At 35.6% G+C, this 19,522-nt stretch overlaps 2 protein-coding genes across 2 annotated transcripts; both read right to left on the bottom strand.

Annotated features, from left to right (window-relative positions):
- Positions 1-96: 96 nt before the first annotated feature.
- Positions 97-9,269, bottom strand: LOC113114259 (homeobox protein EMX1-like). The gene is made up of 3 exons (XM_026281133.1): positions 8,535-9,269; positions 2,605-2,789; positions 97-1,449 (listed from the first exon to the last, which is right to left on the bottom strand). The coding sequence occupies exons 1-3, from the start codon at positions 8,881-8,883 to the stop codon at positions 1,282-1,284; spliced, it is 702 nt and encodes a 233-aa protein (XP_026136918.1). The 5' UTR covers positions 8,884-9,269; the 3' UTR covers positions 97-1,281.
- A 4,264-nt stretch (positions 9,270-13,533) lies between these two features.
- On the bottom strand, positions 13,534-19,200 carry LOC113114258 (beta-1,4-galactosyltransferase 7-like). The gene is made up of 6 exons (XM_026281132.1): positions 18,612-19,200; positions 16,887-17,216; positions 16,573-16,798; positions 16,397-16,480; positions 16,209-16,313; positions 13,534-14,193 (listed from the first exon to the last, which is right to left on the bottom strand). Exons 1-6 carry the CDS (start codon positions 18,662-18,664, stop codon positions 14,038-14,040), a joined length of 954 nt encoding a protein of 317 aa, XP_026136917.1. The 5' UTR covers positions 18,665-19,200; the 3' UTR covers positions 13,534-14,037.
- Between the last annotated feature and the right edge of the window lie 322 nt (positions 19,201-19,522).

Here is a 19,522-nt window from a genome sequence, read left to right as displayed (position 1 = left end):
ACAGTTTAATTCTCCAAATAATGCATATTAAATAAAAAAACTTCAGAAACGTATTCAGAAGTGAAGGTGATGCTGACTGTTTGCACATGGAAATCCAAAGGTGGAGATGTTTGTGTTCACGTTCAAGCACTTATAAGTTGTGTGATCATGTAAATACATTATTATTGGGAGTATTTCTGAGTAACGATCCACGTCTGCTTTATGTAACTGAACTAATTAAGTTGTGGTTGCTCAGGAATGCAAAAGTAACTTATATTAAAACAAAAACACTAAAGTTCCCGCACTTATCAAATCCATTCAAAGTAACATAATAGTAATAAAAACAATAGTGGGAACCAAGGAATAAATCATTTCCAAACAGACATTAAGTTAAAGTTTTATTATCTAATAGTCTGCAGAAAAAAGGTTAAACAAACACATAAAAAAAAAAAAGCCTGAACAATGAAGACAAACGGATGGGAATTACAGTGCTTTTCACCCAATAAAGAAACAAACTGCAAGGAAGTGCTACAAACCATTCTGGGTCATGGAGGTTAGACTGAGATGTATCTGATTTATTTTCTATTTTAATTAAGCAAAGAAAGAAATTCAAGCATTTTCTAAGCCTCTAATTCACTGATATCTGACATCAGTTCAAGAGCCATTAAAAAAAAAGGAAAGAAAAATCATCCTCACGCATAACAAGTCAAATCTTTTGTAAGCTTTAACCCCGATGTAAAACGCTAAATAAAATATTGAGCTTGGAGCTCAAATGCATAGAAAAGTCCACTCATTCAGAATAAATAGAACCATTTCAGATGTGAAACTGCACTAGTGATTTTCTAGAAAGACCGTGAGGGTATTTCACCATTCATAAAATATTGACATTTTGTCGAATACAAACATCCAGTTTTTCAGAAGTACATCTACGAGAGATATTCGATTCACACAATGGATCGACCTATCGTCGTTAGACTGTGGCCGTTTAATGTCTAAAGCAATTTAACACTACAAACATTTATCAATCTATTCATTAAGGTGGTTTTGCCGTCCGATATACTACTTTCTAATGGAAATGTTCTGACTGATAACAAAAGAGCAAGGGAGAAGTGTAACAAAAGAAAGCATACAAAAAGTCTTCATTGCTCTGAGATGGAACGCCATCCAAAACCAAGAGGTCCATGTGTATTGCATACAGAAGTCTTCCAGTCGAGTCTCTGTTCAGCTGTGCACGATCAGCCGACTGTTCAATGACAAAGTCTGATCCATCAGCATGACTGATGTTTTATTAGACGTGTGATATCAGTCTTCTGAAATGACGTCAATGTCCTCGGGGCTGCCCTGCTGCGTGGCCACCCTCCAGCGGCTCACATGCTGAGTACCTTTCCTCTTCTGCTGCGAGTCCGGCGACTCCTCCTCCAGCTTCTGTCTCTTGTGTTTGGTCCTTCTGTTCTGGAACCAGACTTTCACCTTAACAAGAATGACAAAGAGAGGCCACGTTAATATATCAGCTTAAAACAATTACTTAGAAATATTTATTTAAATGCATGTTTTTAGTCTTTTTTTAAATATATAAAACAATGCAATCCTGTCCTAGGCCTATGCCTGATGAAGGTCAGTGGACCGAAGCATTGCTTGTGATGTTAAACTTTAATATTTAGTATTAAGTATAGAAAGTGTGCAGGATTGCATCTCTTCTGCAATATATTTGAAAACACACACACACACACACATATATATATATATATATACTGTGTGAGCTTTTAAAATGTACGTAAAAAGCATTCAAAATAAAAGTTTCATTAGAAATTAACATTCTTAATTTAAAAATGGATCCCAATACAGATAAAACAGTGTTAGAATAAGTAGATGTAAAAACAAAATAACTAATTTAAAAGATTCAAAGCAAAGTCTGAAACTACTAGTGAAGATTATAGAGAGTTTTGTAATTTAATTGAAATAAAATTTAAATGTAATTCATTTAAATACATATATTGACAGATTATATTATCAGTTGATTTTAATGTTTAAAAATGTTTAATTTTAAAATGTAGCAAAATATAGATAAAAATGTATTTAAAAAAAACACATCCAAAATAAAAGTAGATGTTGTTGTTGTTAGATTTCTTTAAAGAAAGATAAAAAAACGTAAAAATTACTTTAAAACCATGTTACATTGACACATGAAAATGTTACATTTAATTAATTAATTTAATTGTTAATAATTTTGATTTTAAAGATTCACAGCCAGTCTCCGAAACCCTAAACTCTAAATCTCATAAAATGTATTTAGTTATTTTTAATGAAATTTTTCCATTTATTTCCAGGTTCAGATTTGAAATCCCAGGTTTTCAAAAGTGCCTCAGACTTTTGGACGGCAGGTATTGCTCAAGCCTAACGATCCTACACAAATATGTATGTACAGACGATTGTGAAAATAACCAGTTATTGAGTGTTGTATACATGCTTTGGAATTTATATGGCCTATCCCAAGGCAAGGAATGATTAATTAGTTCCGTCCTGTGAGGAAACTAGATGAGTAAATGTGTGTTCACGTCCCGTGTGTGTGGTGTAATGCAGCTGTGTTCGCCGGAGGGATGGACCCTGGTGCCTCTGCCTGCTCACCTGTGTCTCTGTGAGGCACAGCCCGTTGGCTAACTGCTTACGCTCGGCTCCCACCACGTAATGGTTCTTCTCAAAGGCACGTTCCAGCCGGAGCAGCTGCGAGGGGGAGAAGGCCGTACGGATGCGCTTGGGCTTGCGAGAGAAAGGTCCGTGTAGCAGCAGGTTTTCCGGACTACTGTCGTCACCTGGAGACAAGAAATAAAGAGTACATGTTAATTAGGAAGTCGACAAAACAAATACATACAATTCAAAAACTTTCTTTTAAAATAATCTAAAGAAAACCTTAAAAAAATAGCAAAAAATATTAGTAATAGTAAGAATTAAAGAGTGCAAGTTAATTAGGTATTGAAATATTTAATATTGTTTTTAAATAAATATATAGAAATAAAGTCTATATATTTAATAAATAAAGCCTAAATCTAAAAATAAAGAGAGCATGCTAATTAAAAATTAGACAATTTTAGAGCGATTGTGAATAAATAAATAAAAATGTAAGGTTTTATAAAAAAAAAAGAGAAAAATAAAGAGTATGCATTAATTGGGATGTGTACAATTTTAAATGAATTTTAAATAAATAAATAAATTGTTCTTAAAAAATTAAAAACAATATAAAAATTTTATAGTGGGATTTTTCAAAAATAAATAATAATTTAAAATGTACTTAACAAAAAAAATACTTAAAACTGAAAATATATTATATAAAAAAATACAGAAATAGAGAAATCAATTATGTGGAATAATTAATAAGTGGACAGGTAGTGGGGTTTTGAAAAAATTAAAAACATTTTTTTTTTAAATCTACAAAAAATAAAGGACATTTATACATGTATACCTTTTTTTTTTAAATTAGTGAATTAAGTGTAAAACTAAGTTTTTTTGTGTTACATTTTTAGTAACCTACTGCTGGATGTCTTTCATTCATTGTATTGCTTTTGGAAAGTAACTATTTGAATTCCACACGTGTATGCCATTACATGTGCATTCATAAAATTCTTTTAGAGTTAATTAGAATATTGAAATATCTATCTTACGGCAACCATTACATTGCCATGTGTTCATTTAGCAGATGTATTATCTAAAGACCCTGTATACTTTTACACAAAATGATTGCTTTACATAGGCACAGTGATGCAGACATTAGGCGCAGGATTGCATGTCTTAATTGAGCCACATGAGTCGATTTGAATAATTCCAGGTCTGTTCCAGACACGGCTGATGTAAAGTGTGTTCACACCGCATCATTTATACCAACCCAACGTCTCCGTGCATTCAGAGACCAGACTTTAACCTTCGGCCCTAATAATGTGGCATTATCCTGATTTTCATACAAATGCAAGGCTTTGAAATATTGCTGCTAAAATATAAATAGACATCCGTGGCTGAAAAGATGTAAAGCAATAGTGATGAATATGTTAATTGTCAGTTAAGCAAATCTAAATCCTTTACATTTGGGTTGATTATATTCAACATGAGGGAATAGTAAAATTTAGTCTCCATCAGCGTCAGGGCAAACGTGATGTTCGCGCGACCCCAGACAACATCTGGAGGGCAGAGTCCCAATGCCGTTTATTGCAAACACACAAAGAGAGAAAAACATTTTTCATAAACAAATGGATGTGTAATTTAGGTGACCACTTTAGTGTTTGGAGAGCTATGCTTGAAAGAATCTTCAGAAAGATGATGACCGCAATCACGTACAAACAAAATATTCTCGCGGAGCGGTTACTGGGAGGATTGTGAGGCGCGCAGAAGTGACAGACCATGATCTTTTGTCAATGAAAAAATAACCAAAATGTTTCAACGTTCGCATCAGGTGTGCAACCGCAAATGTACATCGGTAACATGCAAACGCCTCAAAAAGATGTTTGCTCCAATAACGACTGCTTCTGAGCATCGGCTGCAGTCATGAATGCGGTTGGTAGGCCACAAAGGCCGTCAACTGCAATTGCTAGAAGTATATTAACATATCAAATGGAAGTTTTGAAATATATGCAGTCATCCAGAAATACTTTCGCAACTCCAAAGGGCGACTAAATCCTCTAACCACGAATTTAGATTGATTTGATTTTAATTTAACCCAAATCCAAATAGTAAGCCATAAGAGTTACGTTTACACAGAAGCAATTAAATTTTAAGACCGATCATCAAAGAATGCACAGTCATGTACCAATTCTGAGCACAAAAGCTCACTAATGGCATCACCAGAAGATGAAAAGCGGATTAGCATGAGGCTGTACAGACTTTAAGTCTCTTTAAAAACTCCGAATCCAACCCTTCATCCACAGACAATAGCTTTGAACTGACTCCTTTCAGAGGAGCGCTAAGCCATCACACAGAAACAACTTCAACTCTCAGTCTCAAACACAGCAGCTCCTGCTTAAAAATAATATGTCATCTACACACATCCCAAAGCACACAAAAACACATTTTTGCCCATTTGCAACATATAGGGTGTTTGTTTCCACGCACAGAACGACACAAGCCTTCATTAGCAGAGGCTTCCCAAAGGTCCTAATAATGTAGGACCTTTGCTTCTATTTTACTAAAAGGTGCATATTTTCTGTCACTGCACTGTCATTGACGACTGCGTTCAGCTGGCGTGCTGAAAACGCTTTGAACACCACAGGCAAAAACAATGGAGACACCTCCGTGCAAAAATGAGGGGAGCCGGGTGCAAGAATGTAAATAATGAGTTCTAGGCGGTTTGAAGGTGTTGAAAAGCTCTCCTTAAACCTTCCTCAAGGTGCGCTTAGCGCCAACCAACCGAAACTGAGCTCGATGGCAACTTTTCGAAACTTTCGGAAACAAAGTGTGCGCTCGGTCTAGCATCGTCAGCATGTGTGGCATCACCTCGGCGTGGATCAGACTCACAGGCCAGAACACTGACTGAGACTCGAGCCTCCTGAAGAGCTGCATGGGAGACCCTCCGGGGCTTTGGACTCAAACACACACTGGCCTATCCACAGCAAGAAAGCCCCCAACATGAGGAAAAGGGAACCAGATGGCACCCAGATCAGCTTGACTATCATTCCCTTGGCACAAACAAGCTTGGTCTTGTCAGTGCTGTTCTCATTAGAGGCAGGGAGAAGGGTGGCCTATAGAGCGAAAGAAAGAGACTGGACCCTTTGGTCTTTCCTACAGAATGTGTGTTCCCTGTGACGCTGCCTCGCTCCGATTCTTCAGGCTTGATCAAATAAAACACACACATGTGTATGACTTTAATGCTATTATGACTTTTAGATTATTACATTGTTATATTATTTTATTACATTATACTTTTGCACAAGACCTCCAAATAAAGACTGCTTAAAAGTCTTTTGATGACACAATTTATGAATTTCTCTCACTCATTCCCTCTCTCTCTCTCTCTGTCCTTGCATATCGTTAATTTCCAATAAAATGGTTGAATAGATCATATATATATATATATATATGTGTGTGTGTGTGTGTGTGTATATTAGTACTATATACAAATTATTTATTAGTACATTTTGCTATGATATGAAGCCTCTTTTTTTTTTTTTTTTTTTTACAAACTCGAACTTGGAAAATAATCTTTTTATTTTTCAAACTTTTGAAGAATTACGTAAAATTATATATAAAAACTTAATTACTGCTTACTTAACACTGTTAATACATCTATAGCCTATATGTCTATTACAACACACACATATACACACACTTTACATACAAACATATATATATAAATATATATACACACACACACACACACACACACACATATATATATATATATACCAAGTTCGATTATTCTTCTTAAAGAACAACATGATTATCAAACCTATCAAATTAGATTTTTTAGATTTCAACAAATTTGAAGAAACAAATTAATCTTTTTTCATTATTTTTTCATTTTTTCAAAATACAGTTATTATTAGGCCTATATAATTATATATAGAACATATATACTGTATATTTCTTAACTGATATGATGTGCTTTTATATTATTACATTGTTACATTATGGGTTGGAATGAAGCCTTTAAAAATGAAAATCAGCAGCGTTAAGAGTCTGCTGCTGATGACGGTGTTTTTACCTCTGGAAGGTTTGTATTGTAACCTGATCGCACACAAATCTCAGAAAAGTGCATCAGTGTGGCACTGTCACAGTCTGTGAAACGCACCCATAACACAAACCCCTGCTCATGTACAACAGCAGGCCGCTCTGAGATCCTGTTTACCTTGTCCCGCATGACGGACCCCAAGACATGGACACATCTCTTTTCCCATTCAGGAAGTGGCAGAGTTAAACTCCATGGACACATTAGGCCATCCTTTCCCAGCCATTCCCCACGGCTGCATTTAGTCTTGTCTAAACAGTAGTTTTCTAGGTTATTGGACACCATCAGTGAGTGGATCGGCTCTGAGTGTAAACAAAGAGGCTCTATCTGAACCCCGGATCTGAGTGATAGTGACAACAACCTCTGACCAATTACCTGAGCAATGCCCTCAAGGACTGTGGAGCAGCTCAGGACCCTCACAAACCGGCCAGAGCTACTGATAGCTGCCTTAACAAATTGCCTGGTAAATAGGACCTCACAGTATCAATTACACTTTTTAAGCACTCTGTAAACAGGAATATCAGATCTATCATATTATATACTACAATTTCATTTTTAACAATACAAAATGTTTTAAAGAAGTTTCAAGAAACAATCTCACCTCAAACAATGATCTCAAGTGAGATTTTTCTACGGTTACCTAATAAATCCATAAAGTGCTTGTGCATATAACTGGTAAAAAAGCTAAGATATGTCTTTAACAGTATTATAAATGTTTGCATTTTATTATAGTGAAATTTTAAGAGTTATAATAACAAGACGGTATAATAACAAACATAAAAAGAGAGTAGCTGCATGCAGCAAATTCACCTCATAACAATTTCCACATGTAGGCTAATAGTAATCACTTTCGCCCCCTAAAATAAATAAATAAATTAAGTGTCGTAATAGTTTATGTATATACAACTTTTAAAAATGTAGATGTAGAAATACAGTGCATAACAGTACAATTTGGGTCCTTAGTTATCTTTTACATATAAAAATTAGATCAGATGTTCATATGATTCTATTAAATGTAACACATTTTTAACTAAAATAATCCTTAAAGGCTGATCTACGTTCAATTAATTAAAGACGGAACATTTAGGTAGCTACATTTTATGCTTAAAAATAATTACAACTGCGATAATGTTTTAATAATCAATTATGTATTATAATAATATTGTACACTGAGGACTGAGAATAATTCAAACAGAACACAAACGATTTGTATCAAGCTATTCTGTTATTTTATAATATTTCCAAAATAGGCTACGTAATCTAAATAAAGCACCGGTCTTTCGTAATTTAACGATTATTATTTTGCAAATCGTGTTTATTGGTTAAAGGGGTAATAAAAAAGCGCTTCAAAGTATTTACAGTAATTAAAAAAAACATGAATATCTATTGCAAGGCGTGGTTTTCACATGATTTTGAATATTTTCGTTAAAATCGTTAAAATTTGATTTAATTAAATGTATGTATTTAGCAGACGCTTTTATCGAAAAAAATTTACTTAACATAAAAATAATAATATTCACTGGAACGTTAATAAAGAACAATGTTAGGGTATTTATGACTTCTCCCGTGCGCATCACTACATATATATATATATATATATATATATATATATATATATATATATATATATAATAGGCCTATTAAAATAAAACATTGAAATCAATACAGGCCTTGCAGTGCTGAAAACACCGACTACTTTATAGACTACTTAAAATATTTTTTGTTGCTTTTTTATGCATGAAGAAGATGAGGCCAGTCTGTTTTTAACTTCAAAGGCCTGCACTGTTTTCAGTATTTCGATATTTTCTCTGCACCCTCCCCATCAGCATAACTGAAAACATATCCTCACCTTGGAATCGATGTCCCAGATATCTGTTCCTCAGCACCCACGGGTAGAAGTTCAAGGTTTCTCTCTGGTGGGGACTGAAGAAGGGCTGTGTGGGGATCTGGAGGTGCCGCAGAGACAGGCCGGGGTTGCTGGAGTGAGTGGCCGGGTCTGTGAACATCATCTCTGGGCTGCTGCTGTACAATGTCCTGCCTGAGTTCTGGAAGCAGCTCCCAAAGGGAGAAGGATGGATGGATTCAGTAAACCTCAGAGCAGTGGGTCTGATGGGCTCCTCCGCGGCAGAACTGGAGGAATTGGAGTCTTTACCAACGAGAGATTCAATGGTGAAGCACTTCTTATTGTACTGGAACATTGTGAGGGGTTGTAGAAATTAATTAAATAATAATAAATTAAAAAAAGTCAGTCAACAAGTATGTCACTCTGAAACCGAATCTTGGAATGTACCCACGTTTAAAAAAAAAAAAAAGTCAAAAAAGATAATATTTATAAAGTCCATCTACAATCCATAACTTCATACGTTTCCTTTGGATCCTTCAATTTCGTGGATTGCAATACACTTCCAATAGCTGGAAACAGACGCGTGCGTTATGTTCAAATGAATTCAGATCTCCTCTCATTCATGTCCTTGTCAGAGCAGAGCTCGCGCAGAGTCAGCTGTGTTATCTGAAGCAGGCATCAGCTCCTCCGATGCGGATCCCTGCGAGCTCTGATGATCGATGATCCGTCAGATTGTGCGCTGAGGAGTGTCACGAGCCAACTTCAATACCTGCGCGCGGAGCTCCGGCAGAGAGGTGCGGTGCGCACGCGCAGACCGGCGAGCGACGCACTCGCACTCAATTACAGCCATTTTGTGTTGTGTAAAGAAATTCAGGATTTGACCAGAAAGAGTTCAACATCACAACTAAATTAAACATGAGACAGGAGAAACCTCAGATCTGAATCTTTCTGATGGCATGATCGTGTCCTTGGTTATGCGGTGCAGTAGGCTACAATTTATTTCATTTTATTGCATTATGATTACTATTTTTTTCTTGCTTTTTCAAGTGAAAGGATTTCATAAAATATGATACACAATGATATGATATGATACACAATATGTCTATAGGCTAGCGTAAAAGAAAACACATTTAGGCTACAGTGATTGACTCTATTACTTTTTTGTTGTCTTATAGACTGAAACGTAGACTATCCATTTTAACAGAAATAGGCCTCGTTTTTTTGCGTTTATAATTATTCACACACTATAAAATATTTTGTTTAAAATCCCAAATTATTTTATTATATTAGCCCTAATTATATTCGATAATTTAAAATATTCCGAAAGTGTTTATATGATAATGCACATTGGAATTATGTTTTATTTATTTAGTGGTGTAGCCTATTAAAATACTAGAATTAAAGACTACAAATGACGAAATTCGCTTTAGTAAGCAAAAAATAATAATAAATGTCATTATTAGCAGCATTAATGGTTTTATTATTAACCCTAATTGTTGCTGTTGTTGCATCAAATGATTATAATATTATCCAGTAATATCCTTTAATTAGCTTCTTGAAGTGTGTTCCTTACAAATTAAGATAATAATAAAGAAAAAGAAATTGAAATTGTGAGATCATAAAGAGCTGTCACTTGTCAATGCAATCTTAAATTGAAACCCCCATCACTCATGATTATTTTATGGATAGAAAGAGGACTCTGGGTTTGGGTGTTTTTTGAAGGTGTCTTGATAAAGCAGGCACAGATCAAGGGAAGAGGGCACTGATCTCGTGGCTTGACGTGTCTCGAGTCCCTCTCCTTGTCTCATTTGTCAGTTACAAATGCAATAAGTTGTTGAGAGAGGATGGAGGCTAATGGGGTGGATCAGAGTCTCGGAAACCCTGGACAGATGTCACCCTTTGAGAAGGAACAATCGTGGCCCGGGAGCCACACAAAAGCCCCTCTGCTCAGGCCTTTCTCAACCCACCCAGTGGAAACCCATGTGAAGGGCACAGACCCCTTTGAGCCCCAAAGAAGCCCGTCTCCAGCCCTCTTGTCCCTCCCTTCTCAGTCCCTCTGCATATAATTAATAGCTTTCTCTAGCCAATTTTGCCCCCTTTGCCTCAAATACAAATGGCCATTAACATCCATTAATTTCGCCTCTGGCAATTGATTGCAGATTGTGCAGAGCTGAAAGGCTGTAACAGTGGGAGTTTTTATAAGCACTCTGGGTGTGAAGGCGAGTTAAAATGTGATTATTGTTCCCCTGTCTGGAACTAACTGGTGTTAAACCCTCTTTGAACACGGAGAAGCCAAGATTGGTTATTTTACCAGTCATTAGCTGAGCCTAAATTAAATGGACAACCATCAATAGGAACAGGATAAGAAATAGCTAGCACGTTCATGAATTCAGCTATTCATGATGACAAATTTACAGGACAAAGATGCATTAGAAAAAGGTTTAATTAAACTAAAACTTCTTAAATTATGTATAGAACTCAGGTCTATTAGTTAATGTTAATAAAACAGCCACAGTAAACTCTTTAGGCGACCAAGTGCTGAATTCAGTATTTGCAGAAATGTGCAAAGTATTCTTTTTGAAAAGAAGAATTAATAATTTGCATAAGCTATAATATAGATGTAATTACTTTTGATGCAAGGTTAAAAAGAAGTAGTAGCCTAATGACAGATAAATACTGCATAATGACAAAGAAAGCAAGAATTAGAACAATTTGTAAAACAGGATAAGTTCTCACAGTAAAACAAGTTTATTATTAAGAAACCCTATGACTGAAAAATAAATCCAACGTTTGCAAGATTTAGGCTACAGCTAAATATGTAAGAAGCTATATGGATGCAGTGGTTTAAGCACACAATCGTTGTTTAATGTGGCACTAGTACCTGCGCATGTAATCCGTTTTTCACTAAACAAAATAAATGTATTACATGTCTCAATCAGATCTGATACAGGCTTTTGTTAGTTACAGTCTCCAGGTTTCCAGAGCACTGGTAGATGCGTGGTGAGCCTCATTCTATACAATAACGCCCTCTAGTGGACCAATCTGTTAAAGACACAGAGCACGTTCGGTTAACCCAGTAGTGACTGGTTGAGACATGTTTTTAGAAATCGATGGATTAAAAGATACAGTTTTTTAACTGGATGCTGACACTCCAGATTCACACTAAAATACATATGATCAATACTTTAACATATTATATGCTTGTGACAAAAGAGGAAAAATCGAAGTCTTATTCTTAAAGTGACCATTTACTTAACACGTTTAAATGAATTTAAGAATTTCTTATTAAAATTGTTTCGGCATATTAGAGTAAAAGTCATTTAAAAACTAGGAAAAAAAAAAAAACAATGCAAAGTGTGAAAAAAAAAATCTAAATCTAATCTAAGTTCAAAATTCGAAGTTCGAAACTAATTCTATTTAAGCTTCTGGACTCCAGCTCCCCTTCTTATCATAAATAAATAAATGAATAAATATAATAAAATAAAAAAGGTGAAGAAATTCGTACAAGGCATTTTTTTAAAATTTGTTTAATTAAAATTATAATAATTATTTCTAACATTTGAACATACAGCTTTAGAAGGCTTGTAAGCTAATGAGGAATTTAACTTCACAAAATTAGCAAAGTGTTCCTAACTTTTGATCAACTTACCGGTCTTCAACACCCATTAAAACGCCAATCAATAGCCGTTCATTTACTTAACAAAAAATTACACAACATCTCATTAAAACCCAGCACTGTAAACTTCATTAACAGTACAATGTCATGGAGCTCATATGCAATGGCATGGAGTCATATTCTCTTTATTTTTTGGCAAACGTGTTCTGTGTAACTCTGCAGCAGTTTGTAACACTTTAGTTTGGACAGAAAACTGATTCACAGTTTCATTTCAGGCATTTAAGTGTGTAGAGTCCGAATTTTATTAACATTTGCACAGCAAGATGTTTTTTGGATAAAACTTTATGCCTACAGTTCATAATGAGGGGTGAGAAACAGTAGGGCATAAGTGACATTTCGGGCAAAATGGAGATATATATATATCAAATGAACCATGATAAGAAACAGTTTTTACTGCTGAAGATGTAATATTAATCTTATTTTGTGACAAAGAGCCAGATGATAAGGGAAAAAATGAAATATCCAGAATTCACTGTCAGTGAGGTGTAGCTATCTATCTAGCAGAAACCAGCAACTTACATTATTTTGGTATGTCCCTAGTGAAAAATAAACATACTAAAATGCATTTGAAATACATTACATGCTAATTATGCTACAAATACATTTACATATTTATGTGCTTTCTAAAAACAACATGCAATTGTACTTTTAGCATATCAATCTGCTATACATTTTGTGCTTAATGCACTTTAATTGTGCTGTCCAAATTAAAATATACTTATTATACTGACGTATAAGTGGAATTATTGCAAGTATACAGTATACACTTTAGATATCTTGCAAAAATTTTATACATAAGAAAAATAGTACAACGCATCTTTACAGTAAATGTAAACTTTATAATTTTTGAATACTTTCAATTTATTAAATGATTTCACTTCTGTAATACTCTGCTAATTATCTTCATTAAAAACAGACCAACCTTAGGTCTGTATTCAAAAGCGTTCATGAATTATAATAATTTAAGTTTGTATAGTGCACTTTCTAGTGAATTAAAAAAAATTTTAAACGTGGATGACAGTTAAGGGGTTAATTAATTTGATGTAAGAAACTCATTAATGTAATGTTTTGTTCATATTGTCAGCAGATGCACCCATGTTTTTATATATATATATATATATATATATATATATATATATATATATATATATATATATATATATATATATATTCATATATTCTTTTGGCCCTCGTGTAAAGTTGGTGAAATGTCACTTACGCCCTTCTGGTTCTCAGCCCTGGATAAGATCTAGATACAATCCTGTGAGTGTAAGTCGTAACAACATTCCATGCATCTGAAACATGGGAGAAAAGTACAAAGACTGAAACTAGGAAACCTTTGCTTTTATACAAATACTGAACAATGTGCAAATACAATCCAAGTACCATCGAAACCCTTTCATATATATATTTTCCTTTCCAAGACATGATTTTGAATTCATGCGAAAAGAAACAGAATTCTGTCAAGACACGGCTGAGCAAAATACTCACAATTTCACAAAGAGAAACAGTCCAAAACAGACCACTGCTACAACTAAAATATTATAAAACTCATCTTTAAAAACCGGACATTTGGATACTCGTATTTGAAATGCAGATGATGCAAACTCAGCGCAGAACCTGGTCCACAGTTCAGTTCAAAAATGAGGCAGCGCTTCATCATGGATGAAGCCCACAACACTGTCCTATAAAAATAAAAACTTAGAGAAAGTTCTTTTCCCTCAGACACATATTCAAGTCCTTTGGGTTAGCAGATCAGGGTGATTTTTCAAGTGTGACTGAATCTGTGAAACCTTCAGTACACAGAAGGAGAATGTGTCCTGCTCAAGTGTGTTAGCTCGGCTGGCACCATGGGGTCAGACTGACGTCACACTCTAGAAAGGTGTTGATGACAGTACACGGAGCTCCGCTGATGGTCACTTCCTGTCTGGACTCCACCTTGTAGCGGAGGTTAGTCAGGCCGCCCTCTGGGTCCACCTTAAACTGCTCCTGAAAACACAGACAGACACAAATCTGAACATTAGGACAGGGGTCAGCATGAGGACAATGTGTCATGAGAGAGCAGAGATGTACAGGTACATGGGGAATAAAAGGTGAGAAGATTGCACGGGTCTGGTGCATGCTCCTCATGGAGTTCCTTTGAAAGATATTTGCTTTGCATGCTCATTTGTAGTTACCTTAAGGTATTTTTTAAATATTTTTATTACCTTGTATGTCCAAAAATTGACTTTTTCTTAAAAGCTTTTTTTTTTGCAACATTTTACAAAAATCAAGTCTGAAAATATTTGGTCAAAATCTCATGCTATAAAAGATAAAGTGTAATGCAGGCTATTTAAGACAATATTGGCTGATTAGCTGGAAATGCTGACCTGAAATGCAAAATGTTTGCCTCTCTCTCTTCCCCATTCCTACTCAGATGCATAAAATATCACCATTTTTTTAGACATAGTTTTGAAGTGAAGAGTAAAATTAGAGATGTTCCGATACCGATTCCGATACCTGGGCTCAGGGTATCGGCCGATACCGAGTACTGATCCGATACCTGGGTGTATATCTGTATATACAGCTGTATATACTACTAGCCCTGTGTAAATTGCTAGAATTTTTTTATGGTGTGCTTCAGACAGATCCCTCAATAAAACATGAACAAATACATGGTGAACTACTGTATTTATTACAGTATTTTTATTATCTAACATGAATTTGACAGTATTATTTATTTTCTTATGCAAAAAAGAACTTCAAATGCAGCCAAAAATCTAACACCGCAAACTAAAAAAGGTATTTAAGTTTTACAATATAACTGTATAAAAAAACTGCAACAAATAAGTCTAGGAATATAAAAAAAGATCTATTAATCAGATAATCTCTAACAAGTAAAAAACAAGTAAAAAACAAGCAACCATCTAGGCATAATTATTATTATTATAGAGCTGTATTATTATTACTGTAGGCTACAACAGTAGCTTTATATATTGTCAATTTACTCATGTAAACCAAACATTTATTTTAATGGGCTGCCATGAAGATCTTTGAGTGTCTGTGTTTATGATATGACAGTATTCTCAAATGAAACGGTAAATTCTCATGAAGTGACGGTTTATGCGTTCGTGTCCTCATGACACACAGCAGAGACTACAAAACAGCGAGCTCTCGCGCATCTGTGCCAGTCACCCACAGAGATGTAGATTTTGCGGGAGTAATATTTAAATAGTATTTTGCAGTTTAATATTCACAGACACTAGTATATATTCGGCTACTGTCTGGAGCCCTGCGCTTTGACTTACACGGAAGCGACTGAACACAGCTGCCGGTACTGAATATACTTGAGAGTCTGTAACTACCGGTACTACAGAGACATACTGCTAACCACTGATCTATAATATAGTAGCGGCTTCACTGTCTTTTGGCAGTTTAGAATGTGATGAGTGATCCAGTCATATATAGATAAGGGCTGCTAACGCGTTTTCATTTCTTCTTCGCTGCTCTAAACAGGGGTTGCTTGTGGCAACACAGCACAACTTCCTGTGTTTTCAATGCATTTTGAGCAGCGAAGAAGAACCGTGCAGCGGTTAGGCAAAGCTTGCGGTCATAACTAGGTCTTTTTTAAGAAAATGGTATCGGATCGGTATATGGGTTCATGTACTCGCCGATGCCGATGCCAGAATTTGTTGTGGTATCGGAGATATTTCCGATACTAGTATCGGAATCGGAACAACTCTAAGTAAAATACTACTATACAAACTTACTGAAACAACCAAGGGCAAGATGCATAAACCAGCCACCAGAACTAGTTTGATCAATTAGCAGCTGCCAATAAATAAGACCAATCTACCTTTTCAAAACTGAGTTAAAAAAGTTATGACCAGTCTAGACGACTAACTTAAGACTAGTCTAACTGCCAAATGGCATCAAAATATATGAAATCACATGATTAATACATAATCACAATGATGCCCAATTTCATATGAGGAATACATATTTTAAAATCCAGATTTTTGGACCTGTTTTTGTGCAGCGATCCGCTTCTGATCTCTCTTCCTCCAGCCTGGATCATGGATGTGTCGAAATGTTTTAGTTCCTGTAGTAATCCCCGCTGGCCTAAAAAGCTGCAGGCATTTGAATGGTAAAGACAAAACGATTTATGCGAACAGAAAAACAGTTAAAGATACTGTCAAACATCTTCAAGTACCTTAAGATCTGCTGTTTTTAGTCTCCTAAAAAACTCGTCGTCTTCTCTTCCCCATCCCCAGAAGCGATTTGACATCCCATTGCACTTCAGACACACATGAAAAGCGACTGTAACTTGCGAACCAATTCTCTTCTGAAGCAGTATTCAATACTCACACAACTATTGAGGATTCTTACCAGCTGATAATGTTTCTTGGTGAGCAGCAGGATTCCTCCAACATACGTCTTGTAATGATATAAGGGATGAAGCTCTGGCGAAGCCACATGGAAGGGACCCTCGTTTGGGAAACCATAGTCCAGATCCTCATTTTGAGGCAACAAGTCTACATCATGCATTGCAATGTAGTCTGTGTCATTACCGCTTTCCATAAACCCAACGTTAATAAGAGAGGCCCGATTGAAGCTGAAAAGGGTTGTGCAATGGATACAGCTTTCAATAAAAGACCAAATACATACATAGCTAGACTATTCCAGCAATGAAAGTTACTCACCGGAAGTGATCCAGTTGGTTCACAATAAATATTTGATGTCGTATTTTCTTTTTGTTGAGAAATGCATGCATATAAGGGACAAATATAAGCAGCTCTTCGAAGCGCTCTCTGAATGGCACAATGAGGGCCATTTTGTGAGGGCCCCAGGAAGGGTCATCAGCAGACGAGGACTGTCTCTCGACGGGACAGGGCTGGTGAGGGAGGTGACCGTGCCTAACCGTCTGGCTCATGTCTCCTGAACAAGTCAGCTGCACCCAAAGAAGAGAGCCCAAGACAAACAGCATGCAGAGCCCAAAGAGCTTCCAGACGGTGCATTTCCTCGACAGAAAACTGGAAACATGAACACAAAATATAACCATGTTCAAGCACTAAATAAATGGAGCAAAGCAGTCCGTGCATACAAAACATCAGTGGCCAACACTTGTTTAAGGCTTTAAAAAAAAAACATTTTTGAGTGAAACTGACGTATGTCCCGGAATTAGAGCTCAAAGTCAGAAGTGAGATGCAGTCACATTTATCACTATTTTTAAGTGCAAAATCCAGTCATTTCATGTGAGCACAAAAGACTTCCCCATGCAGATTTCACAACAGCTATATGTTGATTATTCTGTCCAACAGAAAGTTGACAGTAGGCCGCTTTATGCAATGAAATTTAACTAACGTGACTGTACTTTTAAGCAACATTCTAGGAAAGCATGTGATTGGACAAAACGAATGAGTGCATGATGAGTCAGCCATACTTTTTTGGTTAGTTTTCAAGAAGAGAAATAATCTTTACAATTGCTATTTATTATTTTTACAATCATTTGAAATGTTTATGTCTGCACATGACTTAAAAGCGAACAGAAATGGCGTAAAAGTAATAAAACCCAGTTATTATTCATAGGGTCTTTGAAGTACATTACAAAAAGGTTACACTAAGAGTTTTAGTTAGACAGTTGATCAAAATGAATTAGCATAAGCAACTTACTTAAAATATGCAACTGCAAGCATTAGTTACATTTGTTGACAAATGTATTGTTGATCCTCATGCATCTTTCTCAATCAGAATTAACCCTATAAAGCCTAATGCATCATGTAGATGAGTTTCTAAAGTCCTGTAAAGTACTAAAATGATTAAAACTTTGCTTGAAAACCTGTAGTACACAATCTCGTACACCCTTTCTGTTAACTGACTGATAGTTTATACATTTTAAGCCAATAAATGGCCTTTTTGCTACAAAATCTTTAATGATTTTTTTTTTAAAGAATTACATACAAGCCTGTTGTTATTGATGCATTTACTGGACTGATGGAACAAGCGTTTACATGATTATCTAGAGAAGAAAAAAAGAGTTTCAAAAGCCTGATGTATCATATTTGAAGGAACATCTAATAGTTAAGCTCTTAACCACCATTAGTTTGCATTGCATTTTAAGTTTGTGATTTATTCTGACCATCATTGCATATGTCAGGCTTTACAGGGTTATTAAAACTCTTCACACTTCTCAACATATACTCACTCAACCTCTCCATGTTGATGCACCCTTTGACTTTCACTTCTTCAAATGATGAAACACATGAAACAACATCTACTACCAAGATCTGGGTTCACTTACACAGAAGCTTTTACAAGCCACAGAACAACATTTGTAGATGACTACAACAATGCATCTTTCAGAATAAGATTGTATTGAAACAAAAAACAGATTAGAATGGTCACACGTTAATATGCATGCCTTTTACCTTCTGTCATCTCTGAAATAAAGCACAGGTTTCCTCCGTGAAGAGTACATCATCTCTACCACGCGAGCAGACCGTAATATCTCCACGAATATTTCACTGACACCGCCTCGAGCTCGAGATCATGTCGTCTACATGTTAAAATCAAATTCCTAGTTCGTGTGCCTCTTTACATCACAAATGACTTGCAGCGTAAAATCCCATTCTTCCTTCCTAATTGATTTCTTTCATAGCAGGTAAGATGCCAATCACACTATCTGTAAAGCACAATCATAAACCCATTTCATGCGTGTTGTGTTTGATTAGCACATTTGAGTGAGTTCAGTTCCACGCTATGGTTCCACGTCACTCATGACGGTGCGACAAAAAAAAACAAGCGCACAGCACGAGCTCGCGTTAATGATTGAGGGTTAACGCATTCGTCTGAATTACTTTTGACGTGTTTTACAAGCATCAGAAATACTATATGGTTTAAGTTTTTTTATTAGGCGACTCATTGCCGGTAATCGTTTAAAAACGTACGAGACAACTATGATAAAATAAAAAAGTCACAGGCTAGCTGTAACCTCCGTCTTTAAAATATTCCCCCGGAAACAACGTACGGAATAAAGTTCCTATGATTTTCTGACCTGAACGTTACAATTCATTTAGAGACATGATCAGAAATATTTTAATACAGTAACCAAACGGTATTAAAACGGCAACCAAATGATAGCGGGTGCAGTAATACAAAAAATAATAATAGTACAAATATAACTGACGAGCAATTGTGATGTGGAATTCAACTCTTTTCCAAGAATCGTTATTTTAGAACAGTTCATTTAAAACGATTCAGTGACTATTTTACGCTATCGCATGACTTTACATTTCAATAGAATATTACATTGTTTATTATGTTTATTACGCAGGTTAAT

This window comes from Carassius auratus, chromosome 14 (assembly GCF_003368295.1).
Source record: "Carassius auratus strain Wakin chromosome 14, ASM336829v1, whole genome shotgun sequence".
Classification (NCBI taxonomy): Eukaryota; Metazoa; Chordata; class Actinopteri; order Cypriniformes; family Cyprinidae; genus Carassius; species Carassius auratus.
This window is presented reverse-complemented; position numbering and strand designations above follow the sequence as displayed.

What these genes read in the sequence shown, in the direction of transcription:
- LOC113114259 (XM_026281133.1), bottom strand. Translation starts at nt 8,883, where the DNA reads ATGTTCCAGTACAATAAGAAGTGCTTCACCATTGAATCTCTCGTTGGT. An exon ending in TCTGGGACATCGATTCCAAG is followed by an intron (nt 2,790 to 8,534) that starts GTGAGGATATGT and finishes TCTTGTCTCCAG; the next exon opens with GTGACGACAGTAGTCCGGAA. An exon ending in TGTGCCTCACAGAGACACAG is followed by an intron (nt 1,450 to 2,604) that starts GTGAGCAGGCAG and finishes ATTCTTGTTAAG; the next exon opens with GTGAAAGTCTGGTTCCAGAA.
- LOC113114258 (XM_026281132.1), bottom strand. Translation starts at nt 18,664, where the DNA reads ATGATGTACTCTTCACGGAGGAAACCTGTGCTTTATTTCAGAGATGAC. An exon ending in TATTTCAGAGATGACAGAAG is followed by an intron (nt 17,217 to 18,611) that starts GTAAAAGGCATG and finishes TCATGTTTCCAG; the next exon opens with TTTTCTGTCGAGGAAATGCA. An exon ending in GGATCGCTGCACAAAAACAG is followed by an intron (nt 14,194 to 16,208) that starts GTCCAAAAATCT and finishes CTGTGTTTTCAG; the next exon opens with GAGCAGTTTAAGGTGGACCC.